At 41.6% G+C, this 24,484-nt stretch overlaps 1 protein-coding gene across 4 annotated transcripts in view; it reads right to left on the bottom strand.

Annotated features, from left to right (window-relative positions):
* The window catches only part of PDE1C (phosphodiesterase 1C), a 531,701-nt gene that overhangs the window by 5,757 nt on the left and 501,460 nt on the right, over positions 1-24,484 (bottom strand). For 2 of the 4 annotated variants that reach the window (XM_040259681.1, XM_040259682.1), the window contains one exon: positions 13,797-13,865. In XM_040259681.1, coding sequence (XP_040115615.1) covers positions 13,797-13,865 — 69 coding nt within the window. Of the gene's footprint in view, positions 1-4,597; positions 6,776-13,796; positions 13,866-24,484 lie in introns of those variants that run through there. The other 2 variants (XM_040259677.1, XM_040259678.1) reach the window with 2 other exon arrangements.

Below are 24,484 nucleotides of genomic sequence, written 5' to 3'. Positions count from 1 at the left end.
CAAATGTATGTGTATCAAAGGAAAAGAAGGGAAGGGAGGAATTGGGAGATTGGGATTGACACACATATACGATTGATTTGTTGTTGTTTAGTTACTCAGTTGTGTCTGACTCTTTTGCAACCCCCATGGACTATAGGCCACCAGGGCCCTCTTTCCATGGCAAGAATACTGGAGTGGGTTGCCATTTCCTCCTCCAAGGGGCTTCCTGACCCAAGGATTGAATCCATGTCTCCTGCATAGACCGGCAGATTCTTTATTGCTGAGCCACTAGGGAGACCAAAGTCCCTCTAGTCAAAGCTATGGTTTTTCCAGTAGTCATGTATGGATGTGAGAGCTGGACTATAAAGAAAGCTGAGCACAAAAGAATTGATGCTTTTGAACTGTGGTGCTGGAGAAGACTCTTGAAAGTCCCTTAGACTGCAAGGAAATCAAACCAGTCAATCCTAAAGGAAATCAGTCCTGAGTGTTCATTGAAAGGATTGATGCTGAAGCTGAAACTCCAATACTTTGGCCACCTGATGTGAAGAACTGACTCATTGGAAAAGACCTCTATGCTGGGAAAGATTGAAGGTGGGAGGAGAAGGGGACGACAGAGGATGAGATGGTTGGATGGCATCACCGACCTGATGGATATGAGTTTGAGCAAGTTCTAGGAGTTGGTGATAGACAAGGAAGCCTGGTGTGCTGCAGTCCACAGGGTCGTAAAGAGTCAGAGATGACTGAGCAACTGCATTGAACTGAATGAGAACATAGGGTATAGCACCAGGAACTCAATACACTGTGGTGACCTGAATGGGAAGGAAATCCAAAAGCGAGGGGACACATGTATAGGTATGGCTGATTCATTTTGCTGTACAGTAGACTAATGCAACATTGTAAAGAAGCTATACTCCAATAAAAATTAATTTGAAAAAATCCTGGGTATCCCAGACCGACAAAAGCAGAATCTACTGGGGCTGAGTGTCAGGTTGAGGCCTCAGGAGTTTCTAAAGCTCTTCAGAAAATTCCACGGTGCAGAAGTTTTCAAACTCCTGTTTTAGTCTCACCAATCTTCCCCTTCCTTATCTTCACAAAGCAAACAACACCAATAATATTTTAGACATTGCAAGTGTTCTGTAAACAGCTGGCTGGGGCTCTTGCTATAGTCTGATCACAACAAACTGCCTGGTTGGGAAGGAATCCTTTTTCCAGCATATAAGGTTACTTGTGGTCTTTGAAACTGCACTTTTTTTTTCTCTCTCTCCTACTGGCATAGGTTTTTCTTCCTGTTGGGTCTACCATGAAGACAAAGCTCTGAGAAATGAAAAATTAAAAAGGCTCCTTTTGTTGGGAAAAACAACTTTGATGCTATCACTTGAGAACTGTGAGGAAGTCCACATTAAGAAGAGCCAATATTCAGAGTCAGCAATCTTTTCTAAACACATTGAAAACTTGGAAAAGCAAAGAGTAAGACCAAAGAGTATGTTCCTAGGGTCTGACTAAGGGATGAGAGTAACAGTGGGAGCTTTGACGTTACTGAGACCTGGTTTTAAAGCCTCCTTTATCTCCCCCAGCTATTTGATTTGGGGCAAACACTTCCCCTCTGGAAGCCTCCCTTTTTCCCTATGAATAACAATATTATACACCGAACAGGGCTCCTTGGAAGGACTCAGCGAGCTGTGGTGTGTGAAGGATTATCACGGTGTCTGGCACAAAAGAAGGCCTCCAGTGAAGGGCAACTTTTATCATCATCATTATTATTATAGTGACAGTGACTGAATCTGAGGGAACTGCTGGCAGGGAAGGGGAGACTAAACCCAGAGTGAATGGAGATCCTAAAGGACTGTGGACAGGGCACCGCCATCCGTGATCTCAGGCTGGTGGAAAGTGGCTGCTCACTCCTCCCGTCCTTCCCAGAGAATCAGCCTGATATCAGTCTTGGCTCTGGATTTGTCTTCCCTCTGGACTCTTTCTAGCTTCATTTCAGGACATCTTGTCAGAACATCTGCATTCCGAACCTGACTCATGCCGGATTCTGATCGAGGCAACCATGCTGACTTGCCTGGTATGAATTAACTGCGTTCTGAAGATGAGCTCATGGGAACACACACAATCAGCCAAAAGCCTCCTCTCACTGCTAACATCAGCTGCATAGAGCACAGAATCAAGATGCTAAGCTAAGTCGCTTCAGTCGTGTCCGACTCTGTGCGACCCCATAGACGGCAGCCCACCATCCCTGGGATTCTCCAGGCAAGAACACTGGAGTGGGTTGCCATTTCCTTCTCCAATGCATGAAAGTGAAAAGTGAAAGTGAAGTCGCTCAGTCGTGTCCGACTCTTAGTGACCCCATGGACTGCAGCCTACCAGGCTCCTCCGTCCATGGAATTTTCCAGGCAAGAGTAATGGAGTGGGGTGCCATTGCCTTCTCCAGAATCAAGATGGGTTCATCCCAATTCCAGAGGCAGAAATACACCTTTTATAACTAGCGGTGTGGCTGAATTGGTTTTCATAGCTGGTCTTTTCCTTAAGGGGAAGGTGGAAGATGTTCATTTTTTTACCAGAGCAGGAGATTTGGTCCTCGTTCAATACTTAGGCTTCCCAGCAGACAGTTTTGAAAATGAAAGTGAAACAGAACAACTTTTTGTGAACCGGGCCTTTGCTGTTTAAGGAGCCTGGTAGCTTGTCTTCTGCACATTTCAGTGTCCTTACATCCATTCTCTCATTTGTGGTCACCATCCCCCACCCTTGGAAGGAGGGTCAGATTCAGTTCTGTCTCTGCCCCCATATGACTGGGATGTATAATTTCAGTTTTCCATTATAAAAACACAGAGACAGTAACACTCACTGCAGAGGCCAGAGTGAGAATGACAAGAAACCAGCATGTGAGAGACAGCCAACACAGCACAGACACAAAGTAGGTGCTCACCCAGTATCAGCTTCCATCCTTTTCCTCAGAGGAAGAGCCTACATTTCAGGAATTATCTGGAAGGTTTGCACTTGTCAGGAAAACTCAGTAACAGCATACTCCCCTGGTTAGAGTAATTCCTTTGTCTCCTCAAGACATGAAAGCAGTATATGAAGGCCAGGCTCATAGATGTCCTTTCTTTTTGTAGAAATACACTCTTACAGCATGAACCCAACCGGAAAATTACTCTTAAATCATGCACATTAGATGTAGTGTTGTCTAAGGTGAGGGTCTATTCCTAAACTCTTCAAAGTGTAGTTTATATTAAAATTAGAATAATTAAACCCTACGTCTATGTCAGAAAAGACTCTGGCTCTCCAAGGACTTTTCCTCAAGAAAATGAGAATATTAACTACTATTTCCATATCTGAAACTCACAGAGCCAGCACAGGAGATAGGAAGCCTGCTGTTGGAGAAGCTAGTCAGAAAAAGCCCAGTTGACACTGCCTGAACCAAACAACCGAACCTGCATTTTTAGATCCTCTGAGAAACACGTGAAATACACAGAGGAAAGATAAACCATCTAGTTGTATTGTCCTTCATCCAACCTGAAGCTGTTTGCTTCCTCCCACAGTTCTCAACCCTGGATGCCCATCAGATCACCTGGAGAGCTTCAGATTTACTGATTCCTAAGCCCAACCTCCAAGAGTCTCAGAAGTAATCTGCTGTTCTAAGGTGAAGCCCATGCATCAGTATGTTTGTGATACGCAGTGATTCTAACTCATAGCCAGACTGAGAAACACTTGTCTCAGGGACTGAGTTTGTTTTGAGAATAAGTCAGCTTGTACTTAAGTTTTGAGGGCTGCTTGGGGTGGCTAATGGGGGCTTCCCTGATAGCTCAGTTGGTAAAGACTCCGCCTGCAAGGCAGGAGACCCAGGTTTGATTCCTGGGTGGGGAAGATCCACTGGAGAAGGGATAGGCTACCTAATGCAGTATTCTTGGGCTTTCCTGGTGGCTCAGCTGGTAAAGAATCTACCTGCAATGTGGGAGACCTGGGTTCGATTCCTGGATTGGGAAGATCCCCTGGAGAAGGGAAAGGCTACCCATTCCAGGAATTCTGGCCCGGTGAATTCCATGGACTGTATACTTCATGGGGTCACAAAGAGTCGGACACAACTGAGTGACTTTCCCTTTGGCAGTTAACGGGGCCTGGTCATCACATATAAGAGTGGCTAACCCTTGCCCATGTGCTAAAATCTGTCACAAGAATCAAACCCATGAAGATCTACTTTGGGGAGAGGTTATGTGGTATTTGTGAGAGAGGCGTGCATTTGGGGTATCACAGAACTGGGCTAAGCTATTATCAGCTGTGAGATCCTAAGGAGATAAACTCTTTTGGGATTCAGGATTTTTGTTTTCTAGAAAATGGGGGAAATGGTAACTTCTTTGCATGGTTGCAGGGAGATTTTAAAGAGGCTATAACTGAGATAATGTATGTAGGGTACCTTGCAACCTCACAGAGTGCCAGTATATCCTAGGTGCTTGGTATGTGGCTACCATTATTACATAGCACAGGAGATGAAAGGTCACCATTGGGAGCCTTTAAGTGGTGGCTTCCCTGGTGGATTTCTTATTACAGTATAGAAAACTCATGTAATTCCCTGTACAAATGGATTTTACTACTTGAAAAACCTCAGCACACAATGAAGAGATTAACTTAATAAATTTATTTGTGAACATTTGGCAGAGAATACACCACTGTGATTCACAAAAGGCTAATTATCCAAAGTGGGCATTTGTGGAAAAAAAAAAGAAAAAAAATGTATATACATATATATATTTTTTTTCTTTTCCCATTCAGCTACCTGAGGGAAACACTTTGCTGAAACCTAGTGCCATTTTAAGCAAAGCAGAAACATCCAGCCCACGTTCTCAACTATTTATACGATGTACAAATAAGGAGGTTCATTCAATTGTTTGGGGCAATGCCCAACCATAAGTGTAGAATGCTGGAGCTCCCAGATTAAAAATGTGGCCTAGATACCCAACCGGGATGGAAGAAGCTTCAGTTCCTGAACACTAATCTTGGTGGGATTAGGAAAATGACAGCAAATGACTCTTGAGTATTAAGACTCTGCATTTATTTGGCTGAGCCATGATAATTCTGAGTCATGCTCACTGGAAGCCATTCTTGGACCACTGCCTCCCTGGTCTTTGGGATTCCTCTTCCTTATGCTTCATTCCATAGATCACTGATCTTCACTTAAATTTCATGAAGATGAGATAGGGTGTTATACACATTTGCATCCCCAGAACATAACCCCAGTACTGCTAACAGTTGGTGCTGAAAAATATTTAATGATTGAGGACACTATTTGGCATCACACTCACTAACCTTCATAAAGCTCCCATTTACTACAGAAGAGGCAAATCACTTAAAACACACACCTGCTGGCAAAGCTGACTAAAATCTACACAGCCTAACATTTATCCTTTGCATCAGCAATGCCTTGATACCTAGGTTTGCTGCCCACGTTTGCTCAAAGAATGTCAGAAAGTTCCTTTTCTTTGAAAGTTCAAGTTTGGGGTCTGAGAGCTTTTGTTTACACCAATGCTACAATCTCAGTTCATTTCTACAGGTCTTCCCATAGTCTGGAGAGCCCGAGGCACAATTTTCAAGCCCCTCTGACAACTAGGTGAAAGAGGGGAAGCAATTAGGAAAGGCTGGAAAATAAGGTCTTTCCTTATTCCAACAATTGCTAGCTATTAAATGCCCTGCAACTTCGTGATTTAATGATTAATGGTTTAGTTTAATAAAAATAATATTTAAATTAATTAAAAAGAATAAGTCCTCCTTCAAGGAGATGATCATTTTTAATTGAGTTCTTTGTTTTCATTTTGTTTGCCCTGGACAGCACGAAGCACATGAGGTATGCTCTTTCAAAGGAAAGAAATATTTAGGAGATCATGCAAGTTTTTTTGCTTGATTTTTTTTTTTCATTAGCTTGTGTATTATTCTACATATACATCTGAAGATGGGGAGTGTAAGGCTAAATCTCTGTCCTTTGCTCACACCAACAATGACCTCTGTCAGAGGAAGCCTGACATTTCTTTAGGGTTCTAGAGCTCTGAAATGCTAAATCACCACATAACAAATGCGCTTTGCTCTACTCCATAGTAAGAATGGCAACCGGTTTCCCTTAAACGGAGCTCAAGGTAAAAGGCAATTGTAAAGAGACCACTCTGGGAAATCTTCACTTAAAGTTAAGACGATGCAGGGGAATTCCACAGACAGAGCACTCGGCGGGCTACTGTCCATGGCGCTGCAAAGATTCAGACATGACTGTGTGGCTAACACTTTCGTTTTTCAGGGCCCCTACACACCCCGAAATTGTGCTTGAAATGGGTACATACATAACTAATCTAATCCCAGGCAGAATACAGGTATGAAAGAAAGACTGTTCCAATGTGGACTGACATCAGCTTTTACCCCTGAAAGTAAAACTCTGCTAACTTTGGGCAAGCTGTTTAATCTGAGTATGCCTCAGTTTACTAATTTGCAAAATGGACATAATAGTACCTTCCTTAGAGGCTGTTGTGAGGATTAAATGGGATAATATGTGTGAGGAACCTACCACTGTCCCTGATATTTGATAGATGTGCAATATGTATCAAAGTATTTATTGTTAAAAACCTGTATTAAGTAAGATAAGAAATTACCATTTTTGAAGTTAATCACTCAATAACTTACAATACACATAATAGTTGTTTTTTGTTTTGTTTTTTTTTTTTTTATAAACCACATAAGCTTCCTAAAATGTCTTCAGACCTCAGGGCTGGTCAGTTCTCTTCTGAGGAATCCTCTGGCTGGACATTTTATCCGTAGTCCCCTAGAATAGGACACACAACAATGTCATTGACCCAGCTGGCATCTCAACACACAAACTCTTTCTACATCAGGCAACGGAGATTAGAAGCAGAGCCACGTCTATTGCCAACACTACCGTGCAAGCCAGCAGCTGCATACACAGGAGCAATCAGCTATCTGCCTCTATGGATGATTATGGTACTGTACCTGCCCATCTACGGATCACTTCAGGAAAGCGATGTGACCGAGGCTCCCGGGGGCATCTGCTTAGAAGCCACTGACTAGACTCCATCCTTAGCAGTCATGACTGGAAGTGAAGCTCTGGGCCACTCCTCCAGTGAAAGCCAACATTTGCTCAGCTCTCCATCACTTATGGCCCACCCATGGAGCTTGACGGGGATTCACAAGCCCCACGGGGTACAGTTGAAGTTGGCACTAGAAAAAATTGGCTGCAGGTGCTATTACTTTACCAAAGAAGAGTCATTTTGCTTTAGATGTGTAAGGAATCCAGGTGACATCCCCAGAGCAGTTTCTTGGTGCTGGCATTTCAGGAGGAAGCTTTCTTAATTTCAGCAACCACACAAGCAGTTCTCTAAAGAAGTGGCACCTGGTGGCTTCAGGATTGAAGCACGTGACCAACAAAACTGTCTTGGAAGACAGTCACAGATTTTTCACTTAAGAAATTCTTTAATATACACTATTTGAGCATATAGAAAAGTAGGATTAATAATAAGATGAACACATATGTACTCTCTCAATAGTTTAATAAAATCTTAACATTTGCCTATTTGTTCAAATATTTGTTTAAAGAGATTAAATAAAAAGGTGGAGTTAAATAACTAATATACCCTTCCATGGGGGCTTCCTTGCTGGCTCAGATGGTAAGGAGTCCACCTACAATGCAGGAGATCCGGGTTCGATCCCTGGGTCAGGAAGATCCCCTGGAGAAGGAAATGGTAACCCACTCTTGTATTCTTGCCTGGATAATTCCATGGACAGAGGAGCCTGGCAGGCTACAGTCCTTTGGGACAGGACTGAGCAACTAACACTTCCACATACCCTTCCATGATGTTTCTCTCCCCTTTCTCAAAAACTTATCTAGAATTTGATGTTTATTATTCCAGTGCCTATAGTCATTTAGTGATTGCATTTATACACATTCACAAAATGTCTAATTTTTTTTGCTAGTTTTAAAAGAGAATGTAAATTGTATTAGATGGTATAAATCTTACTGGAACTTCTTTTTCTTGCCCATCATTCTGTTGAGCCTTGTTTGCCATAGCAAAAACTGGAAACCCACCATCAAAAGAAAAATGATTAAATATTCTGTGGCATATTTGTGTAACAGAATGTTGCACAGATGTGAAAATGGACGTTTTTCAAAGAACTAGCCTTATATTTTGCATGGAATTTCTTTTGCCACACATTAGCAAACTTTCTTGGAGTTTTTCTTTAAAATATGGCTCTTAAAGCAGGATAGGGCTTGATTTTGTTTTCTGTACTTTAGTATCAGAGTTTAAGCCATTTGAAATTATTGTTATTAGTGACATTTTAAACTAATTTTACTGGAGTATAGTTGTTTTACAATATTGTGTTAGTTTCTGCTGTGCAGAAAAATGAATCAGTCATATATATACACATATCCACTCCCTTTTTGGATTTTCTGTCCATTTAGGTCACCACAGAGAATTGAGTAGAGTTCCCTGTGCTATATATACAGTAGGTTCTCATTCGTTATCAATTTTATACATGGAGTGTATATATGTCAGTCCCAGTCTCCAATTCATCCCTCCCCTCCTTCCCCCTTGGTATCCATACATTTTTTTCCCTACTTCTGCTTTGCAAATAAGTTCATTCATATTGTTTTTCTAGATTCCACACATAAGTGATATTATCCGGTATCTGTTTTTCTCTTTCTGACTTACTTCACTCCGTACTACAATCTCTAGGTCCATCCATGTCTCTGCAAATGGCACAGTTTCATTCTTTTTGTAACTAATATTCCAATGTATATATGTACCACATCTTCTTTATCCATTCCTCTGTTAATGGACAATTACTGATATTTTTGGACTTGATTCTACTATCTAATTTTGCTTTGGTTTTAGACTTGATTCTACTATCTAATTTTAAAATCATTCTTTATTCCTTGCTTCTTTTATTTTCTCTTCTGCCTTCTATTAAGTAGGTAAAATTTCTATATTCCCTTTCTTTCATGTTTATTTGCTGATTTAGATGCTGTAAGTTATACTTCTATTATTTTATTGATGATCCTTTGTGGATCATCAAAAAAGTTACAAAATTACAAGCTCTGTCCAAAGACAGATTAGATCTTAGCATTCCGTAACTCCCTCTTAAGTAACTCCTCTACCTTCTACCACTTCTGTTCCCTATTTTAACACAAAAAATGGCCATTATGTTTATGGTGACTAGTTACATATACAACCTGCTTTATTTATTTGTATGCTCACCATTAATTCCTGTCTCTTACACTTTGCTTTTGGATTCATTTTTCTTCTTCTTGAAGAATATCCCTTAATACTTCTTTAGTGAGGTCTGTGAGTGGTAAATTATGCCACTGTATACCTAAAATGTTTTTAGATTGCATTCATTCATAACTAATAATTTAGTTACTATATAATGCTTGATTTCCCCTAAGCATATGAAAGATATATCTTCACTGTCTTCTGGCATCTACTGTTGCTGTCAGCTGGTTGTAATTTTATTATAGGTAACCTGCTTACAGATCCCCTGAACATAACCAGCTTCTCACAGCATTTAAGATTTTCTCACACTTGACATAATTTGGAACAATCTCACACAATGCATTTAGTTATGGATTTGGTTTTACCTATGTATGACAGGAGAAGGCGATGGTACCCCACTCCAGTACTCTTGCCTCAAAAATCCCATGGATGGAGGAGCCTGGCAGGCTGCAGTCCATGGGGGTCGCTAAGAGTCGGATAAGACTGAGCGTCTTCACTTTCACTTTTCACTTTCATGCATTGGAGAAGGAAATGGCAACCCACTCCAGCGTTCTTGCCTGGAGAATCCCGGGGACGGGGGAGCCTGGTGGGCTGCCGTCTATAGGGTCGCACAGAGTCGGACACGACTGAAGCGACTTAGCAGCAGCAGCAGCAGCAGCAGGTATGGCAAGTGAGGTGCATTTCTTGTCTAAGAATTTGAGCCTTTAGAGCTGTTTATCTATATTTGATGCTCTTTCATTTTTAAAACTGAGATAAAATTCACATACATATAATTCATCATTTTAAGTATAAAGTTCAGTGCTTTTTAATTATATTTACAAGGTTTGCAATCATCACCAATATTTAATTATAAAACATTTTATTCACCAATTAAAATTCCCATGCCCAAGAGAATTCACTCTCCATTCTTCTCTCTGCCAGCCTCTAGCAACCACTGGGCTTCCCTGGTAGCTCAGATGGTAAAGAATCTGCCTGCATTGAGGGAGACCTGAGTTCAATCCCTGGGTTGGGAAGATCCCCTGGAGAAGGGAACAGCTACCCACTCCAATATTCTTGCCTGGAGAATTCCATAGACAGAGGAGCCTGGTGGGCTACAGTCCATAGGGTTGCAAAGAGTTGGACATGACTGAGCGACTAACACACACACACAGCAACCACTAGTCTATGTTCTTTCTCTGTCGATTTGTCTATTCCTCCCATGTCACATAAGTGGAATCTTACAGTATGTGGCCATTTGTGTCTTCTTTGTATTTCAAAAAAATGGAATCATACCTTTCACTTAGCAAGATGTTTTCAAGGTTCATCCAAGATGTAAAACGTATCAACACATTCTTCCTTTAGTATGCCAAATAGTAATTTATTGTATGGATATACCACATTTTGTTAACTTATTCATCAGTCAGTAGACATTTAGGTTGTCTCCACTCTTTGGCTATTATGAGTAACATTACTATGAATATTTGTGGACAAGTTTCTGTATGAACATACATTTTCAGTTCTCTTAGGAACATACTTAGGAGAGAATTCTTGGGTCTTATGGTTACTCTAAGATTAACATTTTAAGGAATTGTCGCCCTAGATCCCCAAGTAGTTGGGTCGCACCATTTTACATTCCTGGTTGCAATATATGATGGTACTAATCTCTCCACATCATTGTCAACAGGTGTTATTATCCATCTTTTTAACTCTTGCCCTTCTAGTGCAGGTGAAGTGGTATCTCATTGTGGTTTTGATTTGCATTTCTGTAGGGACTGGTGATGTTGAGTATCTTTTCACATTCCATTTGTATATCTTGTTTGGAGAAATGTTTCTTCAAATCTTTTGCCCAGTTTTAATTATCCTGTTTATCTTTTTACTGTGGCATTAAAAGAATTCTTTACATATTCTGGATATTAAATCCTTACCAGATATATGGTTTACAAATATTTTCTTTCATTCAGTACATTTTCTTGATAATGTAATGTTTTTAATTTTAATGAAGTTGTATTATCAATTATTCTTTGATTGCTTGCACTTTAAGAATTATATCTAAGAAACCATTGCCTAACTCAAGCTTATAAAGATGTTTTCTTCTAAGAGTTTTATGGTTCAAGCTCTTTTTTAAAACTATGATTCCATCTGTACAATGTGTTTGGTATAAAGTCCTCAGGACTATGTTCCAACATTCTCTTTTTAATTGCATTTTACCTTGAGTTTATTCTATTAACTGTGTTTCTCTTTGTTTTTAAAAATGTGAATGCCTTCATGTTTATTTGCTTTTTAAAATTTCATATTTTAGATTGCTTCTTTTGCATATCTCTGTTCTTATTTGGTTTCAACACAATTTTACTTTATTGTTTGTAAAGATTTTTATTCCTCCACTTGGCTCTTTGAGTATCCTAAAACATTATATTTTAAGTTGCTTGCTGGCCTGTACCAAGAGCTTGTAAAGGTATATTTGCATTGTGGGAGGTAACATATGATGTTGGTGAGACTGGAAGGAGAAACAGTGGGCTGATCACTGTTAAGAGTGAGGTAGAGGGTATCTGCTAAACAAACCATGAACTCTGAGCCCAACACCCAAATTGGGACCACTTGAGACTGCCAAACTAAAACCAAAGACAAGGTGCCTGAGGCTCTGACTCAGAGGTCTTAGAAACCCAGCAGGCCAGCAACAGGTCCCCATTCAACAGATGGGAACCAGGTCAGCTCTACGTGTTCTCACAGGTGTCCAGGATGACATCAGAGATCCCATCTGACCCAGAAATATTCCTAATTTACAAAGAAGAACAAACACCATCGCCACACACTGAAGTTGTTGGTTTAGAGCTGTTTTCCTCCTAATTACTATAATTCTAACAGCACAATAACTACAAATAGGGACATGATGAAATGGACTTCCAGAGACTACAGAGCAGGGTCTACTCAATACTAATATTCAATACTAAAAAGCAGTCAGTATAGTCATATAGCTGTACGTTAGTTTAGTTGATATCAATCCAAACACCAAGATGAGCCTTCTTCAGAGGACAGTTGCTTTCTATCTATTCATAAATTAAACTGGATAATGCTCACTCATACGACAGTACCCCCAGCCTCCTAAGCACTAATGAGCACACAATATATGCTTGTCATCTGAGTGGGCACTGGGACATAAAGGAATAAGACAGTCCTCACCCTTGAAAAAGCCACTGATCAATGGTTAAAGGACTAACAAGCAAATCATTATAAGTCAGCAGCAAGTCTACCTAGATGATTTGGAGAAACTGCAAAAAGAAATTAACCAGGGAAGAAAAGCATAGAGAGCGTTACAGGCAGAGTGACAAAGGCAAGAAAGTTCAAGGGCTGCTTGGTGGACACTGAGTTTCAGTTGTTGGATGGGGTTGCGGACATGGCAGAGGTTGAAAAAGCAAACAGATATAGATTATACTTAATCTAAGCTGCCACTGATTGTAAAGTGATCTATTATTTCATGTACAACCAAGAAAAAGTGCTGCTAATTCAACTGTAACATGCCAAAGATTGCAAAAGATTCCTATTTCCGAGGAGCTAAAATGCAAGGTACTTTCCTTCTTCGAATGGATGAAATATAGCAATTACCCAAAGAAGCAACATAAAAGACACATTAATATTAGAAAACAGATTTTTTAAAAGATGAAATAATGCAAACACAATATGGATATAATTTTTCTTATCAAATTAATGAAGTACTAATGTTAGCATTAGCAAGAGCACAGTGAAAGGTCAAACATTGCTAAAAGTACAAAATAATACTACCTTTCTGGAAGTCATATGGACAATAATGGGTCAAGAACCTAAATAGATACATACTCTTTGAGTCAGTAATTCTACATACAGGAATCTGCCCTAAATCCATACTTGCAGATTCAGAAGAAGATTTATATATCAGAATGTAAAGTTATTAATGATAAAAAGGCAAGTTATATAAATGCCAGATTATTGATGAATACAGTTGGCCCTTGTATCTATAGATGTGGAACCTGTAGATACAGAGGGTTAACTGTAGGTGATTTGAGCATCCATGGATCCTGGCATCTGAGTGGAGTCCTAGACCCAATTCCCCATGGATACGGTATATAAATAAATTGTAGTATCATCATATGAAATGTTAGTCAACCACTTAAATATTTTAAAAATATTTAACACCTGGGAGAAAGCTTATGATATAATGGTGAACTTTAAAAGGGAGGAAACAAAGCTGAGATTTGAACCCAGGTCTGTCTCTCTCACCAAGGGTTCACACTCCTCCCCTAGCACCATCTGCCTCTCAAAAAAACACTTGTACAGCATGTCCAGATGAACATTAAGGAAGATCACAATTCTGCTCTTTCCATCTGTGAGCAGGAGACTGTAGACCAACTATGAATATGATGTCCATTTTTGGAAGAGCGTTACAATGGGGATGACAGAGACAAAGCCCTCTGCTAACACAGGGTTGACTGGATACACAAGGGGCCAGATTGCCCACTTATCAACTGCTAAACTCAACTCATGAAAAGACAGTTCTTTCTGCTGTCTGTGATCACCTAAGATTATGATGCAATGCTGTTTACCCACCTGGCAAGGTAAGGCGACTCGTGGAGCTAGTGCTTGGGGCAGGTGAGCCCTGAGAATGCTTCTTTGTGCCTATAAAGAGGAAAAAGAGGATAAGAAAGAATAGGATTGTGGACAGACTTTTCAGACCAGTAAATGCTCATCTGTAACTTTATCAAATGACCTAAAAGTTTGGGTCTGAAAACAATATTTAGAAGGTTGAGTGAGGTTATGGAAACAGGGAATATACCATGATCCAGAAAAACCAGGAGCACAGCATTTATCTTTGTGCTTCTGATGGATCTCATTCTCCAAATTGGTCTGTTAGGGACCAACACACCTCTGAGCAGGCATGCACTTTAGGATTATCAGGAGAGTGTTCTAAATGTGCAGCTGCCTAAGCGCCAACCCCAGAGATTCTGTGTTCACTGTACTGAGCTGGAGCTCCAGCATCCGGATTTTTAAAGCCTAGTCCAGGTGATGCTCATGTGCATCCAGAGTGGAGAACTGTTGCCGTGAAAAGGAAAGTTTTAGATTTAGAAGGAGTCAGGGGTTTGTCTCTGCTTTGTCCCTCTAGCCTTTACTCTCTATTGGATCTCCAGCAACAGACTCGACTTCTCTGAAGCCTCTGAAGAGCTGTGAAGATGAAGGCTTCATTTGCAAAACGAGGGAAATAAGAACTACATCAAAGCGTCTTGGTGAGAAACAAAGGACTAGAGGTGTGTGAGAGTGCTCAGGAGTTGTGGGAGACCACGCAAATTGAGGTTAGTGGGATCTACAGGTCCCAGCAGCTGGTGACAATGTCCTCACTGGGAAAGGGATTAACAGAGGTTCATGTTAACAGCTCAGTGGGCCATGAGAGAATCAAAGGACAGAGCCCTGGGTGGGGAACAGGAAGGAGAGAGCAAAACAAATAGAGGATGAATTATTCTTCAAAAGAATATTTGCATGCGCGTGTGCATGTTTGTGTGGCTGCTGCTGCTGCTGCTAAGTCGCTTCAGTCGTGTCCGACTCTGTGCGACCCCAGAGACGGCAGCCCACCAGGCTCCCCTGTCCCTGGGATTCATATATGTATAAAAAACTGTATATACACATACATACACATATATATTATTTTATACATAAAAATACACATGCAAAACTCAGATACACACTTATACCTAAATACATATATATTTTATCCATAAATGCAAATATTATTTGATTTTTCATTCCTTTACTTGGTCATCCAGAAGGGGGCAAAGATGCCTGGAGGCCAGAATCCTCCAGCATCATCCAGTCTGAGCTGGCAGAAATGCAGACAGAATTCTTAGGCAGAAGATAGACATGATTCCGGAGAAGGCAATGGCACCCCACTCCAGTACTCTTGCCTGGAAAATCCCATGGACAGAGGAGCCTGGTAGGCTGCAGTCCATGGGGTCGCTAAGAGTCGGCACGACTGAGCGACTTCACTTTCACTTTTCACTTTCATGCATTGGAGAAGGAAATGGCAACCCACTCCAGTGTTCTTGCCTGGAGAATCCCAGGGACAGACGAGCCTGTTCGGCTGCCGTCTATGGGGTCTCACAGAGTCAAACATGACTGAAGTGACTTAGCAGCAGCAGCAGCAGCAGCAGACATGATTCAATGTCAAGGTATTTCTTTAACAAGATTCCTGAACCTATGCAAACTTTCCATAAAGTCTACTTTCCATGCAGAGGCCTGGTGTGAGTGGCAGTTGTGTTAGTTTGAGTGAATACAGTCATGGGTGAAGATAACTAGAGAACATACTGACTAATCTTGAAATCAGGGGAAGCAGGAACTTGGGGAAAGGGTGAGGAGTAAGATTTCACTACCCTAGAATTCCTGGTAAGATGTGAAGACATACACGAGGGATGGTGTTTGAGATTGTTTCATTTTAGTCTTGAAGAACAGGGTACTACCCTTGACATTCTGTGTTACAGTTAATTATTATGATTATGATTAGCAGCAGTAGTAGTGTTAACAGTGTTAGTAGTGATAATAGTAAAAATAGAAAACACAACATTAATCCAAACACTTCAGACCCACATGCAAAGCTGTTAATTTGTATGAGGTGAGAGACGTAATATCTGGCAGAACTTTAGGTCTTCATTTTTCAGGTTTCATAGATGTCCTGATGTCAGAGTTGGGTGATTTTTTATAAATACAGCTGCTAGGGTCCTTCCTTTCTTGAACTCATTGAAACCTCAAGGGAATGGAGCCATTTGTTTGTAGGCCAACAGGTTCTCCAGGTGAGTCTAATGATCATCCATCAAATGGGATGCTCAAACATGTGAGGTGAATAGATTTACCCAAAGTGACATGTGGGGTCCAGGGCAGGGCAGCCTCACTGCACAACTCCAGGCAGCACTGTAGCCTATGTGACAAATAGTGGAACAGCCCTGATCAAGGGTGCTACCGGGATACAGATCCACAGCCATTCCTGACCCACCAGGAACAACCTGTGTCCCACTGGACCCGCCTCCACAGTCGGGAAGCCAATGACTCAAAGTGTTTAGACCTCTACTCACGGGATGCTATACTTGTCTCACTATCCCTGTCAGATAGGGTTTCTCCACAGATGCACAGGGATATTTAGTTATGTCACTCTTCATCGTGAAGGCTGTCCTGTGCATAGCAGTATGTTTAGGAGAAACCCTAGCTTCTATCTCTGAGTGTGAGCAGCACCTCCCCATTGTAATAATCAAACACATCCTCCAGATACTGACAAATGTCCTCTAGGAACAAAACTGCCCTCAGTGAAGAACCACTGCTTTAGGAGGGGAGGCAGGGTTTAGGGTTTTTTACTCAGAGGTGTGATTCACAATTTGGCCACTTGGTCATTAACAGCAGTCACTGACACATACCAGGCAGCCACCATGTTGCAGGCACTGTATTAGTTATGGACAAGTAAATGTACATTAGTTGTAGTTGTCTTTCCTGACACTAATTCTCTGATAATAAAATGATTCCTCATTTATGGAATTTTGGACACAAAGCCTGTGCAAGTAATTTGCACAAAGTCACTGAATGTTGAGGGACAAAATTTAAGCCAAGATCCTTCAGAGTTGAAACGGAGAGAAACTTTTCTCCATGTCTCTTGCTATTTCCTAAACAATTCATTACCCAGGTTTCCTTCAAGTGCTGAATTCCTAAATTTGCCTACATGTAAGAACAACCCAGGATCAATATTTTAACAAAAAGGAGAAACAAAACCAGGCTCCCTGGCCTGGCTGAACACTACTGGGTCAGCATTTCTGGGGAAGCCTAAATATGTCACAAGTGTTCCAGTGATTGTCTGCCCTCCAATAGATGAGGATGAGAGGCTTGTGGAAGCTCCCTGATGGCAGGGACTGGCTGTGGGGAAAACTGGGCCTTGTTCTGGTGGGCATGGCTTGCTCAGTAAATCTTTAATCCAATTTTCTGCAGATGGGTGGGGCTGTGTTTCCACCTTGTAGTTTAGCTTTCGACCATTATATCTACTACTGTGGGCAGGAATCCCTTAGAAGAAATGAGGTAACCATCATGGTCAACAAAATGCAGTACTTGGATGCAGTCTCAAAAAACAGAATGATCTCTGTTCATTTCCAAGGCAAACCATTCAGTATCACGGTAATCCAAGCCTATGCCCCGACCAGTAATGCTGAAGAAGCTGAAGTTGAACAGTTCTATGAAGACCTACAAGACCTTTTAGAACTAACACCCCAAAAGATGTCCTTTTCATTATAGGGGGCTGGAATGCAAAAGTAGGAAGTCAAGAAACACCTGGGGTAACAGGTAAATTTGGCCTTGGAATACGGAATGAAGCAGGGCAAAGGCTAATAGACTTTTGCCAAGAGAACACACTGGTCATAGAAAACACCCTCTTCCAACAACACAAGAGAAAACTCTATACATGACATCACCAGATGGTCAACACTGAAATCAGCTTGACTATATTCTTTGCAGCCAAAGATGGAGAAGCTCTATACAGTCAACAAAAACAAGACCGGGAGCTGACTGTGGCTCAGATCATGAACTCCTTACTGGCAAATTCAGACTTAACTTGAAGAAAGTGGGGAAAACCACTAGACCATTCAGGTATGACCTAAATCAAATTCCTTATGATTATACAGTGGAAGTGAGAAATAGATTTAAGGGACTAGATCTGATAGATAGAGTGCCTGATGAACTATGGAATGAGGTTCATGACACTGTACAGGAGACAGGGATCAAGATCATCCCCATGGAAAAGAAATGCCAAAAAGCAAAATGGCTGTCTGGGGAGGCCTTACAAATAGTTGTGAAAAGAAGAGAAGCAAAAAGCAAAGGAGAAAAGGAAAGACATAAGCATCTGAATGCAGAGTTCCAAAGAATAGCAAGAAGAGATAAGAAAGCCTTCCTCAGTGATCAATGAAAAGAAATAGAGGAAAACAGCAGAAGAGGAAAGACTAGAGATCTCTTCAAGAAAATTAGAGATACCAAGGGAACATTTCATGCAAAGATGGCCTCGATAAAGGACAGAAATGGTATGGACCTAACAGAAACAGAAGATATTAAGAGGAAGTGGCAAGAATACACAGAAGAACAGTACAAAAAAGATCTTCATGACCAAGATAATCAAGATGGTGTGATCACTCACTGAGAGCCAGATATCCTGGAATGTGTAGTCAAGTGGGCCTTAGAAAGCATCACTATGAACAAAGCTAGTGGAGGTGACGGAATTCCAGTTGAGCTGTTTCAAATCCTGAAAGATGATGAAAAGTGAAAGTGCTACACTCCATATGCCAGCAAATTTGGAAAACTCAGCAGTGGCCATAGGACTGGAAAAGGTCAGTTTTCATTCCAATCCCAAAGAAAGGCAATGCAAAAGAATGTTCAAACTACCGCACAATTGCACTCATCTCACACGCTAGTAAAGTAAGCTCAAAATTCTCCAAGCGAGGCTTCAGCAATATGTGAACCGTGTACTTCCAGATGTTCAAGCTGGATTAAGAAAAGGTAGAGAAACCAGAGATCAAATTACCAGCATCTGCTAGATTATGGAAAAAACAAGAGAGTTCTAGAAAAATATCTATTTCTGCTTTATTGACTATGCCAAAGCCTTTGACTGTGTGGGTCACAATAAACTGTGGAAAATTCTGAAAGAGATGGGAATACCAGACCGCCTGACCTGTCTCTTGAGAAACCTATATGCAGGTCAGGAAGCAACAGCTAGAACTGGACATGGAACAACAGACTGGTTCCAAATAGGAAAAGGAGTATGTCAAGGCTGTATATTGTCACCCTGCTTATTCAACTTCTATGCAGAGTACATCATGAGAAATGCTGGGCTGGAAGAAGCACAAGCTGGAATCAAGACTTCCGGGAGAAATATCAATAACCTCAGATATGCAGATGACACCACCCTTGCGGCAGAAAGTGAAGAGGAACTAAAAAGCCTCTTGATGAAAGTGAAAGAGGAGAGTGAAAAAGTTGGCTTAAAGCTCAACATTCAGAAAATGAAGATCATGGCATCTGGTCCCATCACTTCATGGGAAATAGATGGGGAAACAGTGTCAGACTTTATTTTTCTGGGCTCCAAAATCATTGCAGATGGTGACTGCAGCCATGAAATTAAAAGACGCTTACTCCTTGGGAGGAAAGTTATGACCAACCTAGATAGCATATTCAAAAGCAGAGACATACTTTGCCAACAAAGGTCCATCTAGTCAAGTCTATGGTTTTTCCAGTAGTCATATATGGATGTGAGAGTTGGAATGTGAAGAAAGCTGAGCACCAAAGAATTGATGCTTTTGAACTGTGGTGTTGGAGAAGATTCTTGAGAGTCCCTTGGACTGCAAGGAGATCCAACCAGTCCATCCTAAAGGAGATCAGTCCTGGGTGTTCATTGGAAGGACTGATGCTGAAGCTGAAATTCCAATACTTTGGCCATGTCATGTGAAGAGTTGACTCATTGGAAAAGACCTTGATGCTGGGAGGGATTGGGAACAGGAGGAGAAGGGGACGACAGAGGATGAGATGGCTGGATGGCATTACCGACTTGATGGACTTGAGTTTGGGTGAACTCCGGGAGTTGGTGATGGACAGGGAGGCCTGGCGTGCTGCGATTCATGGGGGCAAAAAGAGTCAGACTCAACTGAGCAACTGAACTGAACTGAGGGGTAATGGTGGTAATGGTGACCTCCTTTAAGAGGACTTATGCAAAAACACCAGGCCTCCCAGTCCTCCCAGGACTGTTGTAGTCAATGCCCCTGACCCCACAGCAGGCCACTATTGATACAATATCGATCCAGACCTCTGCCAGAGACTCCCAAGTGTACACAGGCAAGTCTGGCTCAGTCTCTGGTGGGGTCACTGCTCCTTTCTCCTGGGTCCGGGTGCACACAAGGTTTTCTTTGTGCCTTTCAAGAGTCTCTGCTTCCCCAGGCCTGTGGAAGTTCTGTAATCAAATCCTGCTGAACTTCAAAGTCAGATTCACTAGGGATATTCAGTCCCTTGCTGGATCCCCAGGTTGGGAAGTCTGCTGTGGAGCCTAGAACTTTCAGAGCAGGGTGAGAACTTCTTTGGTATAACACTTCTCCAGTTTGTCAGTCATCTGCCTGATAACTATAGTGGGGATAATGGTGACTCTTTCAAGAGGACTTAAGCCACACCCTACGTCTCCCAGGACTACTGCTGCTAGAGCCTCTGTCCATGCAGGAGGCCGCTGCTGACTCATGCCTCTGGAGGAGACCCTCAGACACTGAGAGGCAGGTCTGGCTCAGTCTCTTATGCGGGTCACTGCTCTCTTCCCTCAGTCCTGGTGCACACAAGGTTTTCTTTGTGCCCTCCAAGTGTCACAATACAAAAAGGCAAAAGAACAACCCAGGATGATTATTTCAACAAAAAGGAGAAACAAACCCAGATTCCCTGGCCTGGCCAAGCACTATTGAGTCAGCCTTTCTGGAGGAGCCTGAATGTGTCACAAGCGGTTCAGCTGATTCTGATGTTCAGGGAGGCCTGGGAAACCTTGTATGACAGAAATTCCCTTCTTTTCCTCTAACTGCTGGAAAACATGGCACTCTGATTTCCACAGATATGCTCATGAGGCTGACAGGTCCAATGTGCTGTGACCTAAATGAGCACTTAAGAGCCAGCAAAGCACCGAATGATGACAAGCTTTCAATGGTGTTAATTATAGACCTGTTTGCTATTGCCAGGTTATTTCATAGAAATGCTTGGCACAATTACAAAATCACCTATTAGGGTACTCCCAAAGTCTGAAGCTGGATGGCTTTTTCTTGGGGCAGTTTTTCATTCTCTTGATGTCTCCTTTGCAGACAGTGAATGAGACAGGACACTCTGGGGGCCATGGTCAGTGGAAAAGCAGAGCTGCGAGCCCTCTAGCAATGCTGCTATTTTCTATGCATGCCTGATGAAATGCCCAGTATATCAGGAAAGGGGAGAAATCATGCACACCTCTCCTAATCACGAATCCTAAACAGGCAGGCAGAGATGTGTAAAATAAACCTGTTGGTGACTTCTCCGGACCATCAGGCGGCCCCATGGACCACTGGGGGTGGTTAGGCTCTGAGTCAGTCTCCCATAGGCTCCCTGTTAATTCAGATTGTGTCCCTGAAATTATTTTCCACCCAGAAGCCCCCAAGTTACCTATCACTTTAATCCACGTTCCATTTGTGGGAATAATATTCACTTACTAAATACTCACTCACTTATGTTTCACTTACTAAAACCCTCCACCCCTCCCTTGCTCCCATTCCCAGGGAAAACATTAGAAAGTGAGCTGGAAGACCCACCCACTTCCAGATCAGCTTCCAAACTGTCCACCAACCTTCCAAGCTGGCAGATGCATAGACATTGCTCTAGGATTTACTGTAGACATCTACCTGGGATGCTGCTCAGCAAGTGACTCAGAATTCACTCTGTGGGTGCTTTCAAACCTGGCTCAAGATTAGGATGGCCTGGGAGTTTTACAGAAAATATGCTGATCCCTGGGCCCTCCTGCTAGGAATGATACTTCAGTGATCTCTGGTGGGGTGCTGGGGAGTCTGTTCCGCAGCCTTGAGTGAGAAGCAGCACCCCCAGTGAACACCTCTGAAGACATTTCTTTCAGCCGTCGGGGGAGGCATTTTCTACTAAGCAATGGGTGTGCTTTGTCTTAATGGATGACATGAATCTTCTAAATGGTTTCTTTTCATTTTCATTTTGGTTTCCAGGAAACTCAGATCCAATTTACGGCCTAATGCTGGGAACTGGGGAGGCCCGTTCAGCCTGCATGACTGTCTACTAATGTTCTTTCCCTGGTTAGCTCTCTCTACACAAGCTCGACTTCCTGCCTCTGGTTTTATTCTGCATTCTTCATTAAAAGAAAATGGTTAAATGTATGATTTTAGAATTCTGGAATATTTTATAAATGAGGTAAGGAACATAAAAACACAATTAACTACATCAGTCCTGACAATGTGCTAAGTTCCATTTTCCTCATCTATAAAAATTTTAAAACATTGATTTTGGGACATAACTGTGAGGACCAAGTGAAGTACTTAGCAAACTGTGACATGCAATGGAGTGTTTGTTTATATTCAAAAGAAAATATATGTGTGTGTGTGTGTGTGTGTGTGTGTGTGTGTGTGTGTGTGCAGGCAAGTAATGCAGCGAACATGTCCTCTGAGCAAGAGAAGCACTTTAAGGTCATACATTACACTGTCCTTTACCAACAGCATGTGAATGTTCAAGAAGTAAACAGCCCAATCAGTCAGCTCGGGGCAGAAATGTCATCACTGCAGCCTGTGTGACTGGAAGTATCTTTTGACAAACAAATAGCTATCAGATATTTCAAATTAATGTCCTTGGTTGGTTTAGCTAAAGGGCAACGAATCCAATTCATCAGGAGTCTGGAGAAGAGGACAGTGATGGAAGTGACAACTGAGGCGGCCTGTCTAGGGGCAAAGATACACACCTAAGACTCAGGATGTGAGGTTAGCACTCAATCCAATGATTGGCAGCCTGACTTTAAACAAATAATTTCCCTTTTGCAAAGCAGGATTAGCACAACCAGGCCCAAGCCTGCTGGGAAAGGGTGACTTAAGAGCCCCTGGGACCCAGCATCAACGTTTGCCATGTAACAATGCTGCTATAACACAAGGGGTCCCAAGATGTGGTGGGAGTTGGGGGATTAAAGTAGGAGAAGCGTCTGTCAGCCCACTCTCTCTCTTTTAGCATTTCACAGTGTCTGCCTTTAGGAGACACTCAACCTCTGATAGCCATTGCTGAGAACATCTACCAACATTCCCTCCATGTTCCATTTGAGGGTGGGGGGTGGCAGAGATCAACAAGCCAGAATGAATGGTCATCTCTGCAGCCTTGACAAAATGGCCTCAAGAGAAGTCCACGTTCTGCCTAGGCCTGTGGAATCTCTGAAAGTTTGGAGGGCTCCAAACTCACCTCCTGTACTTTCCTAAGAGTTGTTTTCAATACTGGATAAATTAGAGCAGCATAGTCAGAATGTCTGATAACATTTCTCCTCCACAATACAACCACCATGAATACCATGTTTGCTTTCTGAGGACTTGATCTCTGTTCATCACAAAGAACAATGATCAAAAACACAAGAGCTATTCAAATATCATATGCTATCTTGATATAGCTGTTTTAATATTTAACTATGATTTGGGATTGGGCATAGAATAAGCAGTCTGAAATAAAGGACCCAGTGACCCAGTATTCTAAAAATTTTTCCAATGGAGGTATTCAGAAATGTGACAAAGCTCTAGGTACAAAGAGCCCTGTTGTTGTTATTTACAACTGCAGAAAATAAAAGCATGTAACTTAACTGTCCAACAGCAGAGAGGTAGTTAAGTACACTATGCTACAGCCACAAAATGAAAACTTACATCACAACTGAAATTACATTAATAAAGAGTTTTTTAAAAATGGGATAATGCTTACAATCCAATGTTAAGTGAATATATCAATACAAAATTAAATAAAATACACTGTATGCCCTCAACTGTGTAAACACATATAGCAAAAGACCATAAGGAAATAAAGAACTGACAATAATTGTTACATGGGTATTACAGTGATTTTATTATACTTCTCTATATTTTTCAACATAATTTTTTTTTTTTTTTTGCTTTCAGAAAAAAAGAAATAAAAAAGAAACGTGTTTTAATGCATGACGAACACATCTGCTTGGGAGGAACACCACAGCCTCTTTAGTCAGAGTAATAACCCGGTGGAGTTACTGCAGGAACAAGATACAGAGGTGGCCCAGACAAGGGTGCAGTAATTGTCTAATATGACCATCACCACTAAGGGGTGCCTCTTAGGGGCTGGTTTGAAGGAGACAGGCTGGATACCATTCATGTATATATGCTCACAAACTGGAGTAATGACTATTCACTAGTCAGACTCCTTATGTTTGCTGCTGGAGAGCAAGAAAATATTGTCAGGTAGCCTTTTAAAGTGAAGGAGAAGGAAAAAAAATGTTTATAGAGTTCGAAAACTAGCATTGTAGGAGTGTAAAACCATATCATGGTACCCAGAAGAAAATCAAACATATGAAAGCCAGTCTAGTTCCTGGAACACAGACATTTCTTATGCCTCCAAGGAGCTTCTGATAGTCCATCCACTCATTTCTCAAAAAAGATTATACGAGACGTGATACACTGTATATATCTTCAGTGTGCAGGCAAAAGCTCTTGGTACCTGGGTACTGCGTGGCATTT

This window comes from Oryx dammah, unplaced genomic scaffold (assembly GCF_014754425.2).
Source record: "Oryx dammah isolate SB20612 unplaced genomic scaffold, SCBI_Odam_1.1 HiC_scaffold_18, whole genome shotgun sequence".
Classification (NCBI taxonomy): Eukaryota; Metazoa; Chordata; class Mammalia; order Artiodactyla; family Bovidae; genus Oryx; species Oryx dammah.
The sequence above is the reverse complement of the archived record's forward strand: the minus strand, read 5'-3'. Positions and strand labels throughout refer to the sequence as shown.